The sequence below is a fragment of the Alexandromys fortis genome, unplaced genomic scaffold (genome assembly GCF_014885135.2).
Source record: "Alexandromys fortis isolate MF-2015 unplaced genomic scaffold, M_Fortis_MF-2015_v1.1 scaffold_102, whole genome shotgun sequence".
Taxonomy (NCBI): Eukaryota; Metazoa; Chordata; class Mammalia; order Rodentia; family Cricetidae; genus Alexandromys; species Alexandromys fortis.
In genome coordinates this window covers 5,757,649-5,781,676 of record NW_026067984.1, presented here as the reverse complement: position 1 = coordinate 5,781,676, position 24,028 = coordinate 5,757,649, and the positions used below count along the sequence as shown (strand labels likewise).

At 45.3% G+C, this 24,028-nt stretch overlaps 1 protein-coding gene and 1 long non-coding RNA gene across 8 annotated transcripts in view; one reads left to right on the top strand and one right to left on the bottom strand.

The window, feature by feature from the left end:
- Positions 1 to 1,492, bottom strand: part of Sh3d19 (SH3 domain containing 19) — a 136,494-nt gene extending 135,002 nt beyond the window's left edge. Inside the window, exon 1 of one of the 3 annotated variants that reach the window (XM_050158762.1) lies at positions 1,043 to 1,492. In XM_050158762.1, the coding sequence (XP_050014719.1) occupies positions 1,043 to 1,154 (112 nt within the window). In that variant the 5' untranslated portion in view covers positions 1,155 to 1,492. The remainder of the gene's footprint in view (positions 1 to 1,042) is intronic. The other 2 variants (XM_050158761.1, XM_050158765.1) reach the window with 2 other exon arrangements.
- A 115-nt stretch (positions 1,493 to 1,607) lies between these two features.
- LOC126511568 (uncharacterized) overlaps positions 1,608 to 24,028 on the top strand; it is an 857,731-nt gene continuing 835,310 nt past the window's right edge. Inside the window, exons 1-5 of one of the 5 annotated variants that reach the window (XR_007594730.1) lie at positions 1,608 to 1,709; positions 1,867 to 1,959; positions 3,187 to 4,300; positions 4,706 to 4,768; positions 5,083 to 5,502. This is a non-coding gene — a long non-coding RNA (uncharacterized lncRNA). Of the gene's footprint in view, positions 4,301 to 4,705; positions 4,769 to 5,082; positions 5,503 to 24,028 lie in introns of those variants that run through there. The other 4 variants (XR_007594728.1, XR_007594727.1, XR_007594729.1 and 1 more) reach the window with 4 other exon arrangements.

The following is a 24,028-nucleotide window of genomic DNA, read 5'->3' as shown; positions in this document are numbered from 1 at the left end:
CCGGAGTAGTATCCTGTTCTGATCAACTCTCCTTTTCCCCTTGTATCCCATTTTCGGTCCTCCATTTTCACAGACCCAACTTTCTCCCAGTGGTCACATAGAAAAGCTCCTCCATGTTCACTTCCCAAGGAGCCTCCGGCCTGGTGACGGATTTCACCCGACTCTCCCCAAATCCTTCACCTCTCCGCATCATCCTCCAGGTTAATTCTTCTCTCCAGTTGCAGATAACTGTGCTTAGCCAGCTGGAACCAAAGCCCCAATAATTTCCTCCCCATTATGTTAGATTTAAAAAAAAAAAAAACAGGAAAAGCGAAGGATCTACATTTAATCTTACACTTAACGCACTAAGTTACTTGATTCGTGCAGCATTTGTGTGCCCCGAAACAAGATCATAAAGGTTACTACAGGCCCCCAAATGATCCCCAGTCCAAATAAACTCCATTCTCCGATACTACATGGACACTCCCTTTTACCACGGGGAGGACAGTTTCAACAAATTACTCTCAAACAGAAAATTGGTGCCGTGGGGGAGGGAGGGAAGGAAAGGCCCAGAGGTCCAAAGTTCACCTGCGCCCGAAACAAGACTTGACTCAGTATGGGCACGTAGTCTGACCAGGTTGAGGTGGCGCAGGCCAAACCTTAGGGAGAGGTCGTTGTCCACCCGGAGAACCAGACGTTGGGAGCTCTCCATGGCCTCTGACTCACCCACAGATAAGTAATCACCCAGCCACAAGTTCCAAACCGGCAGCCTTGGATTTGGTTTGCACGGAAATTTTGGAGTTTCAGCTCCAAGGCCACTAGCAGGTCAAGAGACCAAACCGAATTACCTCGGGCTCAGCCCCCCAAAAGAGACTAAGGATGGAATGGCCACCGTCCCGCCCTCTCGCCTCCACGAGTTAAAGGTGTCAGTCCCTCCAGGCTGCAGCGAGAACTGCCGCCGCGCGGGGCAGGGCGTGAGTGAATGGCCACGCCACTGAGAGCCCGTTCCTAGGCGCTCCCCCACCCCCGTGTGGCCTTGAACCCCGCGCCCCACGCGTCTCACCTGCAGCCGAATGGCCCTGGAGCGCGCGGCCCCGGGCACGGCGCGGGCCCCCAAGCTCGCGGCGCTCCCGCAGTTCTTCCTCCTCGTCCTCCCGCCGCCGGCCCTCAGCCATGGGCGAGGCGCCACCGCGCAGCCCGGGGACGGCGGGCGAGCTGCGGGCAGCCGGTGCCCCTCGCCAGCGCGTTTGGCGGGGAAGGAGGGTTCCACCTGCAGCGCGCGCGGAGCTGGGGCGCGGACCCGGCCGAGCTCCCCGCCTCCTGGGCACGCACAGGCGGCCTGCAGCTCCTCGGCTGGCTCTCGCCGCTCGCTTCCCGTCCTGTCCCCTTCCCCGCCCCGCGAAGGTCCAGCCTGGGATCGGGCGGGCTCCCGGCCGGCCTCGCCTCCTTGGGGAGGGGTTACCGGCTGCTGAGGCCGCCCTCCAGCAGCACAAGCTGGAAACACCCCCAGAACCCAAACAGACGTGCACAAAATAAATAAAGGGGTTGGCGAGGAAAGAGAGAGACGAAGAGGCCTGGCCTCTTCCTGCCCTTTCACAATATCCCGGAGTCAACAGGAAACCCATTCGCTTGACACTTAAACAAAAGGGGGTGGAACCGGTTCCTAGGCCAGCCAGGAGAGATGGGCCAGCTGGGAGAGGCTGAACTTCACTTGACGCGCACCACCTAGAGTTGAGTATAGACTCTGGAGTTCTGTCTGTGTCTGTCTGTGTGTGTGTGTCTGTCTCTCCCCCCCCCCCCACACTCCTCCGCCCCGGGACACGTGGCTTAAGTTGTCCTCGAACTCCTGATCATTCTGCCGCTACTCTATGATACATGTCATTATAGATCAGTCTGGAGGCACAGAGTGTACCACAGCAAGGTTGAGCCTCCGTGCACACTATGGTCTTTGTGGGTGACAAAGACGTGCCTTGTGTCTGAGTAAGTTTATCGGCTGTAACGGGTGTACTGCATGAGGGATGGTGGGAAGGAGGGAAACTGAGGGTGTGGGAATCCAGGAGAGCATCTGTACTTCCACTTAGGACTTGAGATTGGCGGGAGGTAGAACACTTCGCCAGCATGGGTGAGGCGTGTCTCTGGCAGAGTAAAAAACAAATACATAAATAAGTGAATATAGTCTCCCCGTATTCCAGCTAATTGAGGGTTAGGAGAAGGCCACCATCCCTAGAAGTCCAGGAAGAAAATGTGTTTATAGAGTCCCATACCCGATCATTTGTAGAGAGGTGATTTAGCCAAGTGGTGGGGGAGCTGGCTCTGAAGTCAGAGGCTGTAATTTGAAGCACTTAACTGTGGGGCCTACCCCGTGAACACTGCTCCAAAGCTGGAAAGAGCAGAGTAACAAAAGTCGTTGTGTGCACCTCTGTCGGTGCGCATGCGTAATTTCACACGGAGGGCAGATTCTGGAATGTCACAGAAAGCTACCAAAACCCGTAGGATGCGTGGGATGAACGGCCTTTACCGGCAGTCTCCTGCTCTCTTTCTGAGAACTTGTGAGAGCTCCCAACGTGCAGTATGCTAGAAAAAGAAAGGGAGAGAGGGGTCAGCAGAGGCAGAAATGCCGGCGCCATTGCTTTGCCTCTGCAGTGGTGACTGTTGCCGCCTGAGAACAGTATTTCTGGTTTTAGGCAGATAAGAACAAAATTCAATATTAAGAAATTGAGGTCATATCCACATGTTAAAAACACTGTGGCTGGGCAAGCCGTTAAACAAGTGGACTCTTGGATAGCTGGAAATCGAAACGGGGAAATCCACACCCTCTTAGGGGTGCCTACTTATGCTCACATATAGCAAACAATATTTCTGACTACTATGTGCCAAGAACCACACCAAATGATCCCTTGGAGAGACCAAAGAAGGGAAGACGTGCATGGTTACTGTCAGGAACTCTTGTAGAGCTTTTCGTATGTATGTTTGCCATTTTAAATGAACGAAATATTTTCTTTGTCCTCCAATAAGATAGAAAGTTGTTTGTAGAAGGCTGTCCTTGAATTCACAGCCATTTGTTGCCATTTTGATCAGAGAAGCACACAAGCAACCCTCAGATGGGGCCTCTGGGTGGGTCACTAGACTCTCACCTGAGCTTCCGGGCACTCATGTTTACACTCTCCCCTCCCCATGTGATTCCGCCACGGCTGCACATTATCTCAGGAAGGAGGCTCTGTCACATATAGGAAGCAGACAATGAACACATGGGCAGAAGGGCTCCATCAGTGCAGCTGTGGAGAAGTTGTCACACATCCTGGAGGAAGGTTTTCTCTTGGTACAGCTGCTTGGGGACACTTGTAAGTCACTCTATGCCCATGCTCCTGCAAATAAGTATGATAAACTGATTGGCTCTCTAAGCTACACTTGGGGAGAGTCGTTCCAATTGTCCGTCTCTCGTGTCTTATCTAAGCAGAGTAGATGTCTGTTCTTGTCTCCCCAGGAAAAGTTAATGCAACAAAGACCTACCCAGTTCACCGCAAATTAAAGCAAAAGTCAGGAAGTTCTGCAATAAAGATACAGTCAGAGACAAGGATGGTGGGCTCATTCAGTGGAGGAGAAATTGTTTTTTTATGACTGGCTATCCCTGCATAAAAGAATAAATTTGACCCCTACCTCATATCGTCTAACTCAACATGTATTATAAAACTTTGTGTAAGATTCCCAGTACCAGGCATGATTTCCCTCTTGTTGATTACCATGAAGGCATGTGTGCTATTATTGGAGATTTATGGTTATTGTGCCTTGCTGGTCATTATCGTAGGTCACAGGTGTCACAGCTGGGCAGGACTCCTGGTCACTTTCCTTCTTTGGAAGCTTGCGTAGTGCCTTCTGGTACCATGAGAATTAGTCCTCAGGTCCTCAGGGAGGAGGTTTTCAGGTCAGATCCTGCTCTGCCCTGTGGGCTCATGGATTTTGGAGAACTGTCTTAGTTAGGGTTTCTGTAGCAGCAACAAAAACAAAACACCATTGACCAGAAAGCAAGTTGGGGAGGAGACGTCCGGATCATAGTCCATCACTGGAGGAAGTCAGAACAGGAGCTCAAGCAGGAGTGGAACCTGGAGGCAGGAGGAGAGCTGCCTACTGGCTAGCTTCCCCTAGCTTGCACAGTCCACCCTTTCCTAAAACACAGGACCAGCAGCCCAGGGATGGCACCTACGCATGCTGGGCTGGGCCCTCTTCCACTGATCATGAAATGGGAAATACCTTACAGCTGGGTCTCACTGAAGCGTTTTCTCGACTGAGGCTCCTTCCTCGGATGACTCAGTCTTAGTTCACGGTAAGACACAAAACCAGCCAGTACCGCTGACCCCTTCTCACCTTGACACATAAGTACATTACTATGAAGTCACCTGCCTCTGCCTCCTAAATACTGGGATTAAAAGTGTACATCACCACCACCTGGCTTGAGACTCTTACTATGAAGTCACAACCCTTCCTTTCTTATTCATCCCCCAAGATCTCATACGAAGATCGTAAATAATTTTAAAAGTCTCGCACTTTGAAATTTGAGTCTCTTTAAAATATCCAGTCTCCTTTAAAAGTTCAAGTTGTCTCCCCGTCCCCCCTTATTCCCTACCCTCCCCTCCCCCTTTATCTCTTTTTTCTCCCCGGCAATTTTTTCTACTTCCCTTAGCCAAGAGGATAACTATATGTTTTTTCTTGGGTTCACCTTCTTATTTAGCTTCTTTAGGTTCACCAGGTATACACTCCGTGACCTTTATTTATGGCTAGAAACCAATTATGAGTGAGTACATCCCATGTTCATCTTTTTGGGTCTGGGTTACCTCGCTCAGGATAGTGTTTCTAGTGAGAAGGGGAGGATTGGGGGAACTTGGGGAAACAGGAAGATTGGGATAAAGGAAGGTTGGATAGGGGAGCAGGGAAGCACATATCTTAGTAAAGGGAGCCACCTTAGTTTTGGCAAGAGACTTGAACCTAGAGTGGCTCCCAGGAGCCCAAGGCGATGTCCCCAGTTAGTCTCTTGGGAAGCTGAGGATAGGAACCTGAAATGACCCTATCCTATAGCAATACTGACGAATATCTTTCATATCACCATAGAACCTTCATCTGGTGATGGATGGAGATAGAGACAGAGACCCACACTGGAGCACTGGACTGAGCTCCCAAGGTCCCAATGAGGAGCAGATGGAGGGAGAACACGAGCAAGGATGTCAGGATCACGGGGGTTGTACCCACCCACTGAGACAGTGGGGCTGATCTATTGGGAGCTCACCAAGGCCAGCTGAACTGTGACTGAAAAAGCATGGGATAAAACCGGACTCTCTGATCATGGCGAACAATGAGGACTGATGAGAAGCCAAGGTCAATGGCAAGGGGTTTTGATCCTACTTCATGTTCCGGCTTGGTGGGAGCCTAGCCAGTTTGGATGTTCACCTTCCTAGACATGGACAGAGGGGGGAGGACCTTGGACTTTCCACAGGGCAGGGAACCCTGACTGCTTTTTGGATTGGAGAGGGAGGGGGAGAGGAGTGGGGGGAGGGGGAGAAGAGTGGGGGAAGGGGAGGGAAATGGGAGGCTGGGAGGAGGTGGAAACTTTTTTCCTATTCTCAATTAAAAATAAATAAATAAATAAATAAAGATGAAAAAAAAGTTCAAGTTGGCTCCTTTAAAAATCAAAATTAAGTTAAACGCCTCCTTTAAGATGGAAGAACCAGGGCACTGTCATGATCTGAACCAAGCAGAAACAAACTCCAACAGCATAAATAACTCAGTGTCCAGTGATCTGGGATTCACTCACGATCTCCCTGCAAAGGTCTTGGGTCACTTCTCCAGCTCTGCCCTCTGTATCACACACAGCTTGTCTTCTAAGCTCCAGCCAGCTCTACTCCACTGCTGATGCCGTCCTTGGTAGTCTTCCCACAGTACTGGCAACTCCAAAATTCTGGAGTCCCTTGCTGCAACTGGGCTGCACCTTGCCCAATAGCCTTGCATAGGCTCTCTTCATGGTGACAAGCCTCGACTTCTTTGCCTGATCCTTTCAGTCCTGGGCTTTCAACTGCCACTGGGTCTGCACCTTTGCCAATGGCCTCTCCTGGCTTCTCCCAGTGCCAAACCTTAGCTGCTTTCCATGCCCCCTTCATGTCTTCAAAACCAGAACCACTTGGGTGAAGCTTTTATATTACCAAGTCCTGCTGCCGACATGAGGTATAACATGGCTGCCTCTGGAACACAGCTTCTCTGTGCCCTCAGGAAACACTTCCCAGATTTCACCTCGGTGATGCTGGTCTCTTCTCAATCACCTTCATTTCACAGCTCCAGCCGACCAGCATCAATTGTCCCCGTGACATAAAGGTTTCACTTCAGTAGTTCCGGGATCTTGTTAATCACTGCTGATTCTTCAGGCCCAGATAACCAGAACCACAAAATAGTCTTTGTTTCCCTTTGAAATTTCACAAGCCAGACCTCCGTCTTTTGCCTGCCTCTCAACATTCTTATCTTCCAAGCTCTCACAGAACATCCCACTGAAGTCTCAACCCCCAATGGCTTTTCTTGCCCAACGCTCCAAAGTCCTTCCACAGTACTCCCAAATACGTGGTCAGGTCTGCCACAGCAATAGCTCACTATGCTGGTACCAACCTGTCTTTGCTAGGGTTTCTGTTGACCATGGTGACTCTTATAAAGAAAAACATTTCATTGAGGTGGCAACTTATAGTTTCAGAGGTTTGGTCCATTATCATCATGGTGGAACATGGTGACTTGCAGGCAGACGTGGTACTGGAGAGGTAGCTGAGAGTTTTACATCTTTCACGTAACAGGAAGTTGTGACACTGGAAGCAGCTTGAGCATAGGAAACCTCCAACCCCACACCCACCAAAGCCCATGCCCACAGTGACACACTTCCTCCAACAAGGCCAAACCAACTCCATCAAAGCCACACCTCCTGATAGTGCCACTCCCTTTGAGGGGCATTTTTCTATCAAACCCACCACAAGAACCTACAAGACTAAATTTTACTAACTTTACTAAACCAGCATAATCCCTAACTACATTCTAAATATTTATCATTATGCGCTCAGATAAGGATAGTTCTCTATGGCACATGGTACCCGTCTGCACTCCATGTGCTACCGTACAGTTCGCGAACTGGGCAAGGGGCTGGAGACTGAAACACACAAAGACTCCCAGAGACAGAGAGACAAAAACACGGGTCATCCTTGAAACAAGAATGCCCCAAGAATGCCCCCATTATTGTGTTCAAGCGCAGATTATATAGAGATAGCCACGCCCCAGCCAAACACACCAGAAACCACTCTCTTGCCATCAGAAACTCCTGAGGGTCTCGTGCTCAGAGCAGCTGTAGGCACTCAGATCAGGGGAAAACAAGTTGTTTACAAGAAATTCAGGATCTGGGAGTTCACTGCTCCCAACAGTTCTCACTTGTCATCAAGGAAACTTCTCTTTGCAATAGATGGAGACCATTACAGAAAATCTCAACTGATTAAAACGCAGAACTGTAGAATCCCATCCCAACTGACACATGCATAATACAACTCTTGCACCTAAGACTCGGGGATCGTTGTGGAAATGGGGATGGAAAGATTGTGATAGCCCGAAGGAGTTTGCTGTGAGACTGCCTCCTAGGAATATCGGAAGTTACAACCATAAAACCTCACCAGTGTGGATGCCTAGACATGAACAAGGGCGGCACAAGGGGACATGTTGTGGACAGGGGATGCTCACAAGGCCTCAAGTCAAGACAAGGAACTACAGGCAACTGAGGAACAGTGAGACTGGAAGAGGAGCACACCAGTTGGTTAACCAATACCACAAGGTCAGCCCCAAAACACATACAAATATGCAAACTGAGCAGGGTGTATTTATGTGTTTAGGAATGTGTGTGTGTGTGTGTGTGTGTGTGTAACAATAATGAAAGAAACCATGAATCTGAAAGATAGCAAGGGGGTAAACTTGGGAAAGTTTGGGGGGAGAAAAGTAAAAGGGGGAATGATGTGATTATATTAAAATCTCAAAAATAAAGCTAAGTTATTTTTTTTTTTAAAAAAAACTACATGCAAAAACTAGAATTTTAAAACATATCCAAGAAAACACAGTATTGCTGGACCTGGTAAAAATATACCTTTAATTCCAACACTTGGAGGCAGAGGCGGGGAGATCTTTATGACTTAGAGATTAACTAGTCTACATAGCAAGTTCCATGCAAGTTAGGGCTATATAGGAAGATCTTGTCTCAAAAAAGAAAAAAAAAGAAAAAAGAAAATGCAGTATGAAATATCCGTGACCTCAGGTTTAGAGAGTTTGCGCGGTGGTTAAGAACATTTGTTGTTCTTGCAGAGGACCTGGGTTCAATTCTCAGCACCCACAGGGAGGCTCACAACTGTCTATAATTCCAGCTCCAGGGGTTCTGATAACCTCTTCTTTGGGCACCAGGTATTCACGTGCTACACAAACATACATGCAGACAAAACACCCACACACATAAAATAAAAACAAATTTTTAAAAATGAAGTCCTTTTCCCTCTTCTAGGGGCTGTGCCTGGAAGTGCTTCGAAGGCTCATCATTTGATGTGCTGCTGTGGGCTTTCCAGCACATGACCTCTAGCATAAACAGAAGCTCTGGTAATAGGATTCTTTTCCTTTATACCAAGAGGGTTGGGAAGTCACCCAAATCCCCATGTGGTATGTGCCCAGGCCGACTTTGAGGGGTTCTTTCTACAAGATCCAAAAATCCTTATGAGAGTTTCAAAGCTGTGAATATGAGAACGAATCTCACATTAGCCTGGTCTGTTGGGGCCGCACACGCACTGACTGTGTGGTGACAGCGTCAAGCACGCTTTCCCTACTGAAGAGCAGGAGACTGGGAACGTGTGGAAGGCGCGAGCCCAGGGTCAGGAAGCTTCATAACATTATGAAGTTAGGATTTTGTTTGGCTTGTAGTCCCAGCACTAAGGGCAGAGGCAAGAGGATGGCAAGTTCAAGGCCAGCCAGGGATATGTAGCAAGGCACCATTAAAAGAGGAAAGAAGAACAAGAGAGGGGAGAAGAGGGAGGGAGAGAGACAGAGAGAGAGAGACAGAGAAGAAGGGAGAGAAAGACAGACGAGCAAGTGAGAAAGCACAAACAGACGCTTACTTTAATGTGTTTATTTACATGTAAATAAAAAATTATATGACATACTTCTACTACTGCTAATTTATTTCTAAAAATCCTAATGTAACTGGATGATACGGCTGTCCCACACACGCCTGGGACCTGTAAAATGACATATCCATTTCCTCAAAAAGTTAAACTTAGAGCTAACACTCAACATAGCAATTATCACTCTCAGTGACTATCTGAGAGATACAGTCGATTGTAATTATAGCCCATCACAATCTTGTACAAAATGCCCTTAGTGGCTTTTTCTTAATACCTTAAAAGTAGGTAAAACTAAACACTCGTCAGTTGGTGAGTAGATAACCAAAATGTGGCACATAGAGAATTATTCGGCCATAAGAAAAATTGAAGAATGGATACATGTTACCTCATATATGAGCCTAGGAGACATTATACTAAGTTAAAGAGGCCGGAGACAAAGATTTTTACATGTGATCCTATTTATATTATATGTCCAGAATAGGTAGTCTACAGAGACAAAATACAGCTTGGTGGTTACCAGGGGCAGGCAGGAGTGGAGATGCGTTGGTTACTGTGATGAGGGACAAGAAGCAATGTAAAAGAAGGTCCTATTCTGGCTCATGATTTTAGGGTCCATTCCAAGGTGGAAGCTCATGGTAGAGGAATCAGGGAGCTGGGACTCTTAAATCTCCACAGACTGTTCAGGAGAGAGCAGAGATTCTCACACTCACTCGGCTGGCTCTTCCCTTCCTGCCAGAGTGTGTTATCCACATCCTAAGTGGGTTTTCCTTCCGCAGTTATACTTCTCCGAAAATGTCTGTGCAGACACGACCGATGTGCCTCTAAGTCCAGTCAGGTTGTGAGTGAGCAGACTCAGCGTGGGGAGTGTTAATGTGAGGCGTGAATGTTAAATGTCCCTATAGGCTCATGCATCTAAACACCTGGTTACCAGCTCATGACGGCACTGTCAGGGGAGTTGTTGGAGCCCTTGAGGCATAGCCCTGGTGATGTGGGTCACTAGGGAAAAACCCTGAAAGTCATAATGACCCCACTTCTAGTAAGCTATCTGTTTCTGGCCCACCAAGATATTTTATTTCTAAAATAGATTAATTTTATGGTATGTTAAATATACTGAAAGACAAATTTCTTGGCATATAAATTGTATATTTCAATAAAGCTGTTTAAAATAAGAGATAACCACCCTACCACAAAAGCAAAGGAAACTGAGACAGAAAAAAAATCAGGTAGGAATTACAAACAACAGCATTTCAATTATATGAAAGAAAACCAAAGGTGTGGTCAACTACCTACCTGTGATGGCCGTCTTGGTTGTCAATTACATCTGGAATGAACTAAAACCCAAAAGGCTGGGTATACCTGTGAGGGATTCCTTCTCTTCATTAAATCATTTGAAATGGGAAGACCCACTTGTACTCAGATCTCTTGAGGTGGGAAGATCCACCTTCTGCTGGCAGCCTATAGAAAGGACATGGGAAAAAAAAATGAAGCTTGCCTTCCTCACTCTCACAGGCAAGCCCTTGTACGTTTGATAAAACAAACAAAAAAAAATAAGTCTGGAAGAGAGAGTCAAACGTGGCTCCCTGGTGCAGCTTCCTGGGCAGGTTCAGCAGACAGCGCCTGCCTGTGGGCTGGAACCAGGCACCAGTGCCAGGCATCAGCACCACCCATGAATGAGCACACTGGCGGCTGGCATAGCATTTGAGATTTGTCTCACAAGATCAGGGACCACTGCAGATGCTTAGTAAGCCAGATTCAGACACAGAAAACCTCTTAAAAGGTACAATATGCTTAAGCATGTGCTTAGATTCTGAAGAAAGAAAAAAAATGGGAATAGACAGTCAAAGAAAATAATAAATAATTTAAAAATAATAAAGTTCATCTGGTCTTGACTTAATTTTGGTATTTGGTACCTATCCAGAAAACTGTTCATTTCCTTTACAATTTCCAATTTTGTGGAGTATGACCCAATGATTCTCTGGATTTTCTCAGTTTCTGTTGTTATATCCCCCTTTTCATTTCTGATTTTCCTAATTTGAATGTTCTCTCCCTGCCTTTTGATTAGTTTGGATAGGGGTTTATCTTGTTGATTTTCTCAAGGAACCAGCTCTTTGTTTCATTGATTCCTTGTTTCTATTTTATTGATTTCAGTTTTCAATTTGATTATTTCCTATTGTAGCTGTAAAGCAAAGGATAAGGAGCCTATAGTACATGATCCTAGAGAAGCTAAGTAACAAGGTGGAACCCTAAGAAAAACATACATAGATCCACCTGGGAAGGGGAAATAGACAAGATCGCCTGACAAAATTGGGAGCTTGGGGGTGTGGGGAGAAGAGGGGTAGAAGGGGAAGAGGAGGGGAGAAGGGGAGGGGGAGGAGAACTTGAAAGAATAGGATGGTTAAGATGGAGGAAGGACAGAGATGAGAGCAAGGAAAGAGATATTTTGATTGAGGGAGCCATTATGGGATTATCAAGAAATCTAGCTCTAGAGAAATTCCCAGGAATCCACAAGGATAACACCAGCTAAGACCCTAAGCAATAGAGGAGAGGGGGCCTGAACTGACCTTGCCCTGTAGTCAGATTAATGAATATCTTAAATGTCACCATAGAACCTTCATCCAGCAACTGATGGAAACAGAGGCAGAGACCCACAGCGATCACTAGGAAGTGGCACCATTGGAAAGGATTGGGATGTAAGCCCTTGTTGGAATAGGTGTGGCTTTGTTGGAGGAAGTGTATTACTGGGGGTGGGCTTCGAGGTTTCAAGAAGCCCATTCTAAGCCCACTCTCTCTTTCTTCCTATGTCTGCAGGTCCTGATAAGAGAATTCTCAGCTACTTTTTCCAGCACTACGTCTGCCTGTGTGTTACCATGCACCAACCATGATAACTGACCGAAACTCCAAAACTGTAAGCAAGCCCCAATTAAATGCTTTCTTTTATAAGAGTTGCTGAGATCATGGTGTGTGATCACAGCAATAGAACAGTGACTAAGACATTGTAACAGGGAGCATGTTAGCAGGCCGGCAGGCATAGTACTAGAACAGTAGCTGAGAGCTCACATCTCAGTCCACAAGCACTTGGAAGAGAGAGGGGGAGAGGGGGAGGGGGATAGGAAGGGGGAGGGAGAGGGAGAGGGGGGGAGGGGGAGTGAAAGGGGGAGGGGGAGGGGAAGAGGGAGAGGGAGAGAGAGGGAGAGAGAGAGAGAGAGAGAGAGAGAGAGAGAGAGAGAGAGAGAGAGAGAGAGAGAGAGAGAGAGAATGACATGGGTTTTTGAAATCTCCGAACAGTTCCAACTGTTTGGAAACATATGAGTCTATGGGAGCCATTCTCATCCAAACCACCACAGGGAGGAACTGTTCATTTTAGCTCATGGTTTCAGAGAATCTCAATCCACCATAGTCAAAGGCTATTCACGTGATGGCAGGAGAGAAAGACTTCGGGGTCAGGAGCCAGGTGTTACGGGCCCATTGTAATGATTTAAGTGGCAGAAGGTACCTTGGCAGGTTGGAGCCAAGGGGCACCACAAACCCACACCAGGCAAAAGATCTGGGGGTGGGGTCAGAGGCTGCTTCTGAGCAAGGGTGGGAGGGGAAAAGGAACAGGGAGAAAAGGAAATGGCTTTTTATGAGGGGATTTAGCACATGCACGTAGAGAGAATGCGTGACTCATAGAGACAGTCGGAATGTGTCATATCTTGGGGGCTGAAGACGCTCACCCCTGAGGGCAGGCCGGTGGAGTGCCTGATTGCTAACACCCTTGCTTACCGACATATTAGCCAGGCCACCTCCGAAACTCTACTTATGCTTAGTTGGCCCAATGCTTTCTTGGTGGGCAGGAAGCCCTGGGTTTGATCCCTAGAACGACAGGAACTGGGCATGGTGGTGCATGAAAAGTTTCTGCACCCCAATAAACCTCTCCACCAATGCGATAATCCAAATCAGACCAAATCAAACCGAATTAGAAAAAGCCCAGGCTTAATGGATACAAATGTTCCTGGCTTTCCAATCCCCCAGAGAGGAGACAGAATTGGGTGGGGGTGGGGGGCGCTAAGAAGACCCGAAAACCACGTGCTTATTCTCTGGAGGGCAGTTTGAATAACCTGTGGGAGTGGTCTTGAGCATCTCTGGGGAGGGGTCATCGTTGGGCAGGCTTTCTCAGGGGTGGAGTCTGGACTGGGACAGCTCCAGGGAAAGGGGCTTGGGGTGGAACTTCCACCCAAACATTCCAGACTCTTTGGATAAATGGATGCCAGGGGCTGGGGTGAGGCTTCCATCCAAACATCGTGTACCTGAAATCCCAGCATTTAAGAGGATCAGAAGTTTAAGGTCACCCTAAACTGCATATCAAATTCAAGGCCAACATGGGACTCAAAAAAATAAACAGTAATTAAAAAAGCAAAACCAGACGTACACACACTGAGGAGTTGGGGGAGGCAGTAGCAATACAGTAAAGTGAAATAGCTCTCGTTTCTGTTAGCCTAGAACACCGCATTTCACTTCTGGGAATTTTCCCACAGCAGATTAATGCAAACACTCCCCACTTCTTATGCCTCCCTCCATATTAACTTTCCAAAGTTCTTTTCCATACCTTCCATCAAGACATGGTTTCACAAAGCTGAGCAAGTCTGCTTTGGCCATTAGAATACAGCAGAAACGGTGATACAGGAGTTCAAGCCAGACCTTACGAGGCCTTGCTTGCTTCAACTTGTCCTCTTGGAAGCCCTTTGCCACAGATGAGCCACCCAAGGTGAGTCCATCTGTAAATTAGATACTGTAGGAAGAAAAGGCTCCCTGTCACAGTAGAGGCATCAAGACCAGCCCACAGCCAGTTGACTCTCAAGCATGACAGACAACACAGGACATCAGCGGAAGTGTTTCTAGGGCCAACAAGGGACCACAGACACCTGAGAGACCAGCTCAGGTTACAGCTAAACCAGCTGGCCAGCTAACTCACAGGCAGCAGGAGGAGCTGCGTTTTGTGTCCTTGAGGTTTTGTGGTTGTTTGTTATGCAGAACTGACTGTGTTTGGATTCTTGGGAAGTAATTGGTTGGAGAGGAAAAGGGTTGGTGGAGAAGAATTGCTGAAATAAGGACAAAGGAGCATCCTCATTACTCTGGTCCAGCTGGAAGGTCTAGAACAGACAGCCATACTCCACTGTAAGCACACAAAGTCAGGCCCTTGAGTACCTGCTTGGTTCTGCTGGCTGAGCTGTTTGAACGCAGAGGCACTCACAGCTGCAGGCTGCAGGCCTCCAGCACCCTGTGTGCCTGTGAAAATGGCATTTCTTTTCAAGTCAGTGTCCTCATTTTGTTTTGTTGAGATAAGATTTTATCATGCAGCTCAGGCTGGCTTTTAACTTGCTATATAGCCTAGGTTAGAAACAACACATCGCTGGGCTTGGTGGCACACTCCTTTAGTCCCAGCACTCAGAGGGTAGAGGCAGGTGGGTCTCTGGATTCTAGGATAACCTGATGTACAGAGGGAGTTCCAGGACAGCCAGGGCTATGCAGAGAAACCTTCTGGGAAACAAACAAACTCATGGTTCTCAGACTCCAGTGTGCACGGAGTACACACTGACACTAAGTATTGAATCCAGGACCTCATGTGTGCTAGACTCCACCCCAGAACAATACATTTTTACTTAAGGAATTTCACATGTAATTCTCTCTATGGCCCATCAAGGTTGTTTTAGTTCATCTAAAACTCGAGACACGATTTGTCTTAACCATTGCCCTTTGTAAATGAAGGAATCCTAGATTCACAGTTGTTCACAGCCTTACATAGTGATAACACATGGATAATAGAGATGATCATCCATAAATCAAGAAAGTTCTGGAGTCAGCCTACTTCAGCTCCTAAAATACAAACTGCCTGGTCATTAGCAACCCAGAAGGGATGCAATGCAAATTAGCTAAACAAAGCAGACTTGTGAGGCTCTACACATCTAGGCATGGACTATGAGATTCTGAAATACGACTCCAATCTTGTTCTGGATAAAATAGCTAGTAGAAAATCACTCATGGTGTCCACCGTGTTTGTACGGGAGTGCCCAATCAGGCAACCGGCAGAAAACCAGTGGTGGTTTTGCTATAACTTGGCTCTTTTGAAAAGTCTTGCTGTGTAACCTGGGATGACCTTGAACTTTTGGTTATCTCCCTGCCTCAGCCTTGCAAGAGCTGGGGTCACAGGTGTGTGCCATTACGCCTGCCTTCTGTAGCCATTCAATAAAGGATTCATAAAATGTTCCCAATAGGCTAATCACTAGAAAGGTAGGCAGAAACCTAGTGGGTATTTATTTTCATGGTGATGTCCATAACAATTGACCAAGCAAGTCCTTTCCTGAGGGGACAGCTGAGTGGCACAGTTGTCTGTCAAGCCATTTACTGTACGAGGCAAATCCACTTTCCGACGTGTCTAGGGGACACGACTTAGAGTGTGCTTTCTCCTTTCTTCACCCTCAATTCCTTTGTCCTCAGCTCTCTCATCCGCTAGTCATAGCAGCTTACCAGGGTGTGACTCATTCGTAACTGGGTTTTCATAGCCTTGTGGACACATCCTTCCTGGGCTGAGCTGCTTTGCTTGCCTCTTCATAGTTACAACTCATCAAAGGAAAGCAGGGAAACAAGAAGCCCTGGATGGATCTTCTCAAGTTCTAGTCTTAATCTTCCCAGGAACATTGTGTCAAAGCAGCCTCACTTCCCACTGATGACTGCCCTGAGACCATAACTCTGCTCACCTGCTGCTCCCTGACTACAAGAATTCAAATGACCAGATGGCAGATTAGTTTTAATTTGGCTGAACCCTTTTGTATCCATTGGTGAGAATATACACTTTTGTTGACCAAAGAATCTCTAACCGTATGTGGGCCACAAAACTACAAGTCCCACTGGAAGTGTTTCCTCCCCTCCTTCACCCCAAGATCCATGCATACTTCTGATTGGTGATACCGAGCCATCTGAACGTCTCTGCGTTCCAGAAGAATGAGCCTCATCATCTCTGTGTATTACCTCTGACTTCGCACTTCAGCTGTGTTGTATATGTGTGCCTCTTCTGTATGTATATACACACACATGCATATCACAAATATATATACATATGTGTGTATATATACACACATGCATATCACAAATATATACATATGTGTATATATACATGCATACACACATATATATGTGTGTGTATATGTATATATGACACTAGATGTGTAATAGAAAACTTTTAAAGGACAAGTGTTAGCTCCTCCATCAGAAGCAAATCTATAGAGCACATGAGCATAAAATCCAAACCTTGCAGAATGAAACTTATGGAACAAGTGATCATTCCTAGGCCTTCTCTTCAAATAAAAATGAGGCTTATCTTAAAAAACCAAGACCAGGGCTCTTAGGAACAGGGCTCTTTGGTCTTAGGTTCAAAATATAACAAAATTTCTTCGAGTGTCAAAAATGAAGGAGCTTTCCTGAGAGGTCATTTTTATTCAAAACCTTCACATGTCTGAAAATGAAAATGTTCCCCTCCTTCGTTCCTTCAGTTGTCTCCAATGTCTTTGTCCTTACTTTTCCTCATTACGCTGGCTTTCCTAACTACTGCACTTCCAGCTTTGCTATCTATAAAATGGGAGGATGTCCAATATCTCACGAGGAGATGCTGAGATGAAAAGGAGTGAATGTGTTGTGTGAGATTGCCATGGTTGCTAGCCCTATTGCACCCTTAGTGACTTGCACAACAGAAATTTACAGCCTCACAAGTGTGAAGGCTGGGCATCTAAGATAGTGACAGAGGGAAGGTTGGCTGCCTCAGAAAGCTCCAGGGTGTTCTCACAGTTCCTTGACTACAAACTAGATTTGGCCTGTTCCCTCTGTGTGTGTCTCTATGACCAGATGTCTCTTTTCTAAAAGACACCAGCCATATTGAATTAGGAGCCCACCCTACTCCAGAATACCCTCATATAGAAACTCTAATCCCAAAGTCACACTGTATGGTACTAAGATGCTAACAGGAATTATAAGGAGCCTCAGCTCAACATATTCCATATGTAAAACAACTCTTGGCATAGAGGAGGCACTGTGCACATCTCTGTTCTTTATTGAGTATGTACTGCTATAGTTTGGATCATCTATAACCTGGAAGTCTCTTGTGCTAAAGCTTGGTCCCTGGATTGTCATGCTGTGTAGGTGGGGCTTACTGGAGATTAGGTCATGTGGGTCGTACCACTCAGGGCATCCTGGGTCTCCAGCCACTCCTGCTCTCTTTCTCATTTTACTCTCTGGCCACCTTAAGATGAGCATCTCTCTCACACATCCCTACCAGGATGTGCTGTGCCATCATAGGCGCAAGGCAAGAAAACCAGCTGATTAGAAACTGAAACATATGAGACTTTGGACCGAAACAAAACCCTCATCTTATGTTTATTTTCTAGAATATTTGTAGCAGTGAATCAGACATGGGTCTGTTCTCCATTAAGTCATGATAATAGAGGATGATCAAAGGTCCCACCTTTCTCGGGACTAGTAATGTGTGGGGAGAAGAGATGTTGGGATACAGGATTTTCAGTAACCACAGAGAAGACCCAGTAAAATAGGAGTAGTCCTTTTCCCTCAAGATGAGCAAGATTGAACAGAGAGGTCCTAAGGAAACACCAGGAAGCAATGTAGCAAAGCCTGCTATACCTCCCTGTGCCCGTTTTCTCCTCTTTGTTTGTTGTTCATGAATAATCAGGCGTGATGGTACGTGTCTCTCATCTCAGCCCTCAGCAGGCTGACTCAGAAGGATTACAAGTTTACAGGAGGGTATATAATAAGAACCTGATGTAAATAAATAAACAAAATTTCCAGCACCCTATGACATCAGTGTAGTCATTAGCCACATGACTACACTCTGGCCAATAGGCAATGGCGCAAGATTTTAGAGAATTATTTAGAAAAATCAAATGAAAGAAACATATTCTCGCTCATATATTTCCTCTCTTGACTCGTACTTGTATGTAATGAAGTCAGAGTTTGAGGAATTAAAAGAAGCCTGGACCCTGGATCATCATGGGGAAGAAGCAGAGACCTCACCCTTCTACACAGCATTGCTTTTTGTAAGAGGAAACTTCTACTTTTGAAAGCTGTGTACTTATTGCAAATCAAACTAATACACACATTATGGTTTACCTTAAAGAGTCATGAAAGGTGTTACATGGGAAAGGAAAATTCTGAACAACAATAACAACAACAAAAATGGTACATGTTACAGCTTCAACCAAGAGGCATAGCGTCTGATTTCAGTAGAGTAGATAAATTATTATAAAAGATCCCTAATGAGTTAAAGGAAATCTCCAGGGTCTAGAAATGAATAAGGAACTACAGTGTTAAAAATAGTTCACACACGATGCTGCCGCTGCTGCAAATGTTTTACACAGCTCACAATCGGCATACGAGATAGATACTCTCTGTCCCTTCAGTTTACAGGAAGGCAAACTGACTCAAAGACTGCAGAAGATAAAATGACAACATTGAATGGATAGCCAGCCATAGAATTCTAGACGGGACAAGAGAAAAGGATTAAGGCAAAGAGGCCCGTAAGAAGATAAGTGTGATGGTAAAACATTTGCTTAGCATGCATGAAGCCCCGGGTTTATCCCCAGCAGAGAGAGAGGACAATGGTGGGAAATTATCTAAGACAATACAAATCATGGGTGTTCAGATTAGTGAGGTAACAAATATCAAGTTGATTTCTAAAATACTGATACAAAATAGTAGTTAAACATACATAAGAGTTGGCACTATTCTAAGTACATTCTATAAATTATATTTTGAATCTCTGTCTCTGTCTCTCTGTCTCTGTGTTTGTGTGTGTATAGAGGTCAGAGGACAACTCCTGAGAATCCCTTCTCTCCTTCCACCTTACGGGTCCTGGTGCTCTAACTCAGGTGGACTTGATGATAGGTGTCTTCACCTGCTGAGCTAACTTACCAGTCCCATATTATTCAGCCTTTTCACTTTTCAGCAACTCCAAGGAACACTGCCCTGCCTCTGCCCCCACTTTGTAATAGATAAGGAGACAGAAAAGTCCAATGACCACCCTCAGGTCACAGAAACTTCAAGCAGTGAATCCAAGGTTCAAAGACAGATATTTGATTTAAAAAGTTCTACTACTTTCCAATCACTCTTTGAAAAATCTTCTTTGGTGCAAAGCTACGAGCTAAGGATGTTTGGGTACAGACCGAACGGCAGTTGAAAACACAGGCCTCCTCATGATCCAACAGAGCTTTCTGTGGTGATGGCGCTGTTGTTCTGTGTCTACACTGTCTGGCAGTCACAAGACACACGTGTGAAATGTGACTAACACAACTGAAGAACTAAACTTCACACTATCTACTTTTAATAAATTTAAACTTAAATTTAAGTTCCTACAAGTGACCGATGGCTACCGTACCATATAGCATGAGTTCAACGAATACAAGTGAACGCCCCTGTCCTCACGCCCTTACATGGAGATAGCTGGGAGACTCCCAGTTTTAAATAAGAAAAACCAGTAAAGTGAAGCTGCTTCTTAAGCCTGGCATAATCAAAATGGCCACTAATTAGCTTTTAAATGCCAATAAAGAGCTGTATATACTTCTTATTTAAACTATTATGAAGGATAATATGTGTGCAGTGAATTTAGGGATGTCTAGAGTTAGGAAACAGGAAAAGAAACCTACAAAGTTCTGAGAAGATGGAGGTGAACCGAGCAAGGTGGATGTCCATCCTGCCTCTTGAGGAGCATGTTACAGTGGTCCTGTCAGATGCTGCCCACAGTCTACTGAAAGGGATAACCAAAGGGAAGGGATCACCTACGTTATTTAAATGTTATTTCCTCCCAGACACTTAGTGGAAAACAGCTTAATTAAATGCATATTCTAAATATAGGTGTTTATACAAACAAATTGTAAACTTTCTGGCAGTATAAAATTATAATAGTTTTTTAAAAGAATATTTATTTATTTATTTATTATGTATACAATATTCTGTCTGTGTGTATGCCTGAAGGCCAGAAGAGGGCACCAGACCTTATTACAGATGGTTGTGAGCCACCATGTGGTTGCTGGGAATTGAACTCAGGACCTTTGGAAGAGCAGGCAATGCTCTTAACCTCTGAGCCATCTCTCCATATTAAAAAATATAAAGATGTATTTTTTAAAAAAATATTTTGTATTTATATTAATTTTAAATATGTCTAAAATGAATATTTATATATTATTTTTTTTGTTTGTCTTTGTTTTTCAAGATTTTTTTTTGTGTAGCCTTGTGTGGTAACTGTCCTCTCATAAGTTCATGGGGTGTGGCATTATTGGGAGGTGTGGTTTGTTGGAGTAGATATGGCCTTGCTGGAGGAAGTGTGTCACTGTGGAGGTGGGCTTTGAGGTGTCATATGCCTGAACCATGCCCAGTGTCTTAGATCACTTCCTATTGCCTGTGAGTCAAGATATGGGACTCTCAGCTACTTCTCTAGCAATATGTCTGCCTGCACATCACCATGACACACCATGATGATAACGACTACACCTCTGAAAACATAAGCCAGCCAATGGAATGCTTTTTCTTTATGAGAGTTGCCGTGGTTGTGGTGTCTCTTAGCAGCGATAGAAACCCTAACTAAGACGCTCTGACTATCCTGGAACTAGCCCTGTAATCCAGGCTGGCCTTGAACTCACAGAGATCCGTCTGCCTCCGAGAGTGCTGCGATTAAAGGCATGTACCACCACTGCCTGGATTAAAATTTTTTTTTAACTATGTGTCTCTATGTGGCTATGTACAGGTGTGTGCAGGTGGCTGCAGAGGCCAGAGGTGTCAGATCCTCTTGGAGTTGGAGCTACAAGGTGGTTGTGAGCTTCCTGATGTGGTGGGAGGAACTGAATTTGAGTCTATTGCAAGAGCAGCATGCATTCATAACTGTTGAATCATCTCTGCAACTCTCATACTAGTTTTCTATTGTGCATAATGAATTACTATAAACCTAGCAAATTAAACAGCAGCCATTAGCTCATAATTCTCTATGTAAAAGCCCAGGCTACAAGTTCCAGTCCAGCCAGACTGCAGATCAATTCTGAATTTTTGTTTTTAAAAGGCCCTTCTGAATTAACTATTTACAAGGCTGATATTCAAGTGTTGCCAAGCCAGGCTCTCTGGAGAAGAGCCTGTTTGCACTGGTACCAAAATCTGTTTCTTTGAAGTTGTAGGGCTGGAGCTGACATTTTCCTTGTCATTCTGTCAGCTCCTAAAAGCTGTTCCTTGGTCCTTTCCACCTGCTCCCTTCTGTTCATTCTTCAAGCCAGTAATGAAATCTGGAAGCCTTCTTGAGCTTTGAGTCTCTGGCTTTTTTTTTTTTGCAAACAGCCAGAGAAAACTCTGCTCTTAGATGCTTCATGCCGTGGCTGCCACTATGTTAGGTCCAGGCAGAATAACCTTCACCTAATAGCAATCACAGCAAGGGGATTCATTACACTCACAGACTTCATCCATACTGAGAAGGGTGAGGGTCACGGCATAATTCCAGAATTCTGTCTACCGTGAACATCATTTCATCTCCCTTCAAAGTGACAGAAGAGAAGAATGTTCATTGGTTGAAAAAGTTATTCAATCTAAAAACTTTTGCCAATAGAGTGAGTGCTTTACAAACCAGCAATGTCTTGAAAGTCAGTAAGATAAGATTGTGCAAAATTTGTATTTAAAATTCAGCCAGGGCTGGGGCTATCACTTGCTGGAATGCGTGTTTATTGTATTAGACACAAGACCCTTAGTTCAATCCCCAATGCCAAACACTCCTCTAGTTCACCTAAATCTCGAAAAACTTGGGTTACAGGGTGCAGTTACAAGTGCATCACCAGGTCTTGTGATCCAGCTACTAGGGAGGTTAAAGCAGAAAGATTGTTTGAGGCCAGAGTTCAGGGCCAGGTAGGGAAAGAGACTCCATTTCAAAAACAAATTTGCAAAGATTTTGCTCACATGTATTGAGCGTTTGTCACGGAACAGACACCATCTAACCTGCAGCCAAGGCTCCTCCCTACTCTCTCTTCTCTCTCTTTGCCTTTGGTCTCGACTTCAATCAGACTACAGCCTACATGACTTCCAAGACTTGGGAGACAAAACAGAGAGTAGCAGTTAGCAGTCAGCTATCAAAAGCAGCAGCGACTCAGAGGTGCCTTCACAGGGACTCCAGTGACTCAAGGGAAACAAGAGAGAACCTAACCAAAGTTAACCAAAAGTACTCACAGGACCAGTGAAAAGAACTCTGTTAACAAATATCTTGTTAAAAGCAAAAGCCCATAAAGGCAGGCTAGAGAAAGACAGAAAAACAGCAAATTGTTAAGAAGTTGTGAAATAATAGGATCGGTGAATAGTTGGAGGAGCTGAAACACAGAGAGCCCTGGACTGGTCACAGAGCTCTTAGCCAGAAGCCACGGTACTGTCTGCACGCTGTGTATTCACAGAAAATCAGTGTAAGGGCAAGGAGTACAACTCTGGGAAAGACCATCAGTTCAGCACCACTACAGACAAACAGCAGACACCACACACACACACACACACACACACACACACACACACACACACGGTGGTGGTGGTGGTGGTGGTGGTGGTGGTGGTGGTGCTGCTGCTGCTGCTGCTGCTGGTGGTGGTGGTGGGGTTGGTCCATTCTTAGGAATGCTAGGGCTGTTCTTGCTAGGGGGCTCTTTCATCAGACAATGTTTTCCCATAAACCTCCTCTCCAGTGTTGCCTTTTTTGCTTCCCAGAAGGAGAGCTGTCCAACAGAGTCATTCACTGGTCTCTGGATGGACCCTGCATTGACCTATGGAAAGGCCATTACCGATGCTAGTCAGCAGTACTATTCTGCCTCACTCCAAGAAAAGATACCTTCCATGCTCCCTGCCTTCCGTAGGGAGCTTCTCTTGAACTTCTTAACGCAAGCCTAGGTGCTGTTTCTCTCTGTTTAGTTCCATTGCTGACTTTTACTTCTCCTTGTGGGAATTAACATTTAGCATTAGAACTGTGTGTAAAGGCATCTCATCCATCCTTGTATTGTTCCAATCAAAAAAGGCTTGATCTTATTTTGCATCTTGCATTACAATACTATATCTTAAAACCCCCCTCTCTCTCTCCAAAATCCAGCATCTTAATATTGTGCCATATTGACCTTGCTTCAGAGTGGTCCATGGGCCAAGAAGATCAGCATCCAGTGAGAGCAAATATGGCAATTTATTTAAAACAGGACATCAGTTCCACCATGGATTATGGAATCAGATTATGGAATTTAATAAGAACCCCACATGATTCACATGCAGAGGAAAGTTTGAGAGGCCCTGTTGCATGTTCTTGCCCTGTGAGGACCTCTTGAAATATGGTAATAGAAATACCTTATTTCAGCTGGGAGGTGGTGGCATGCGCCTTTAATCTCAGCATTTGGGAGGCAGAAGTAGGTGATCTCCATGAATTCAAGGCCATCTTGGTCTACAAAGCAAGTTCCAGAACAGCCAGGGCTGTTACACAAAAAAAACCCTGTCTTGATAAACAAAACAAAACAAAACAAAAATCTAATTTTCATCCTTTGATGTAACTGTAGTTTGCCTGTAGTTTTGTGATATTATTAGTTGGACTGTAAAGTATATTGCGACTACATTGTTAATTATATTCTTAGTGTCTGACACCAATTTGGGCAAGTAATATGTCATCAGTAAAAGCTGGTAAAATGTGTAAATAAATATTGGCAGAAAGCATTTAGGTTTTCATTAAGGGAACAGGAAATGGAGTATTGAAATGACCTCTTTAGGGTTGCAACTGTAACATTTTTAAGCATATCAGATTAGCTGGGTATTGGTAATTTTTCTCCAATTGCGCTTAATTAAAACTCAATGCTAATGCTTTTTTCCTG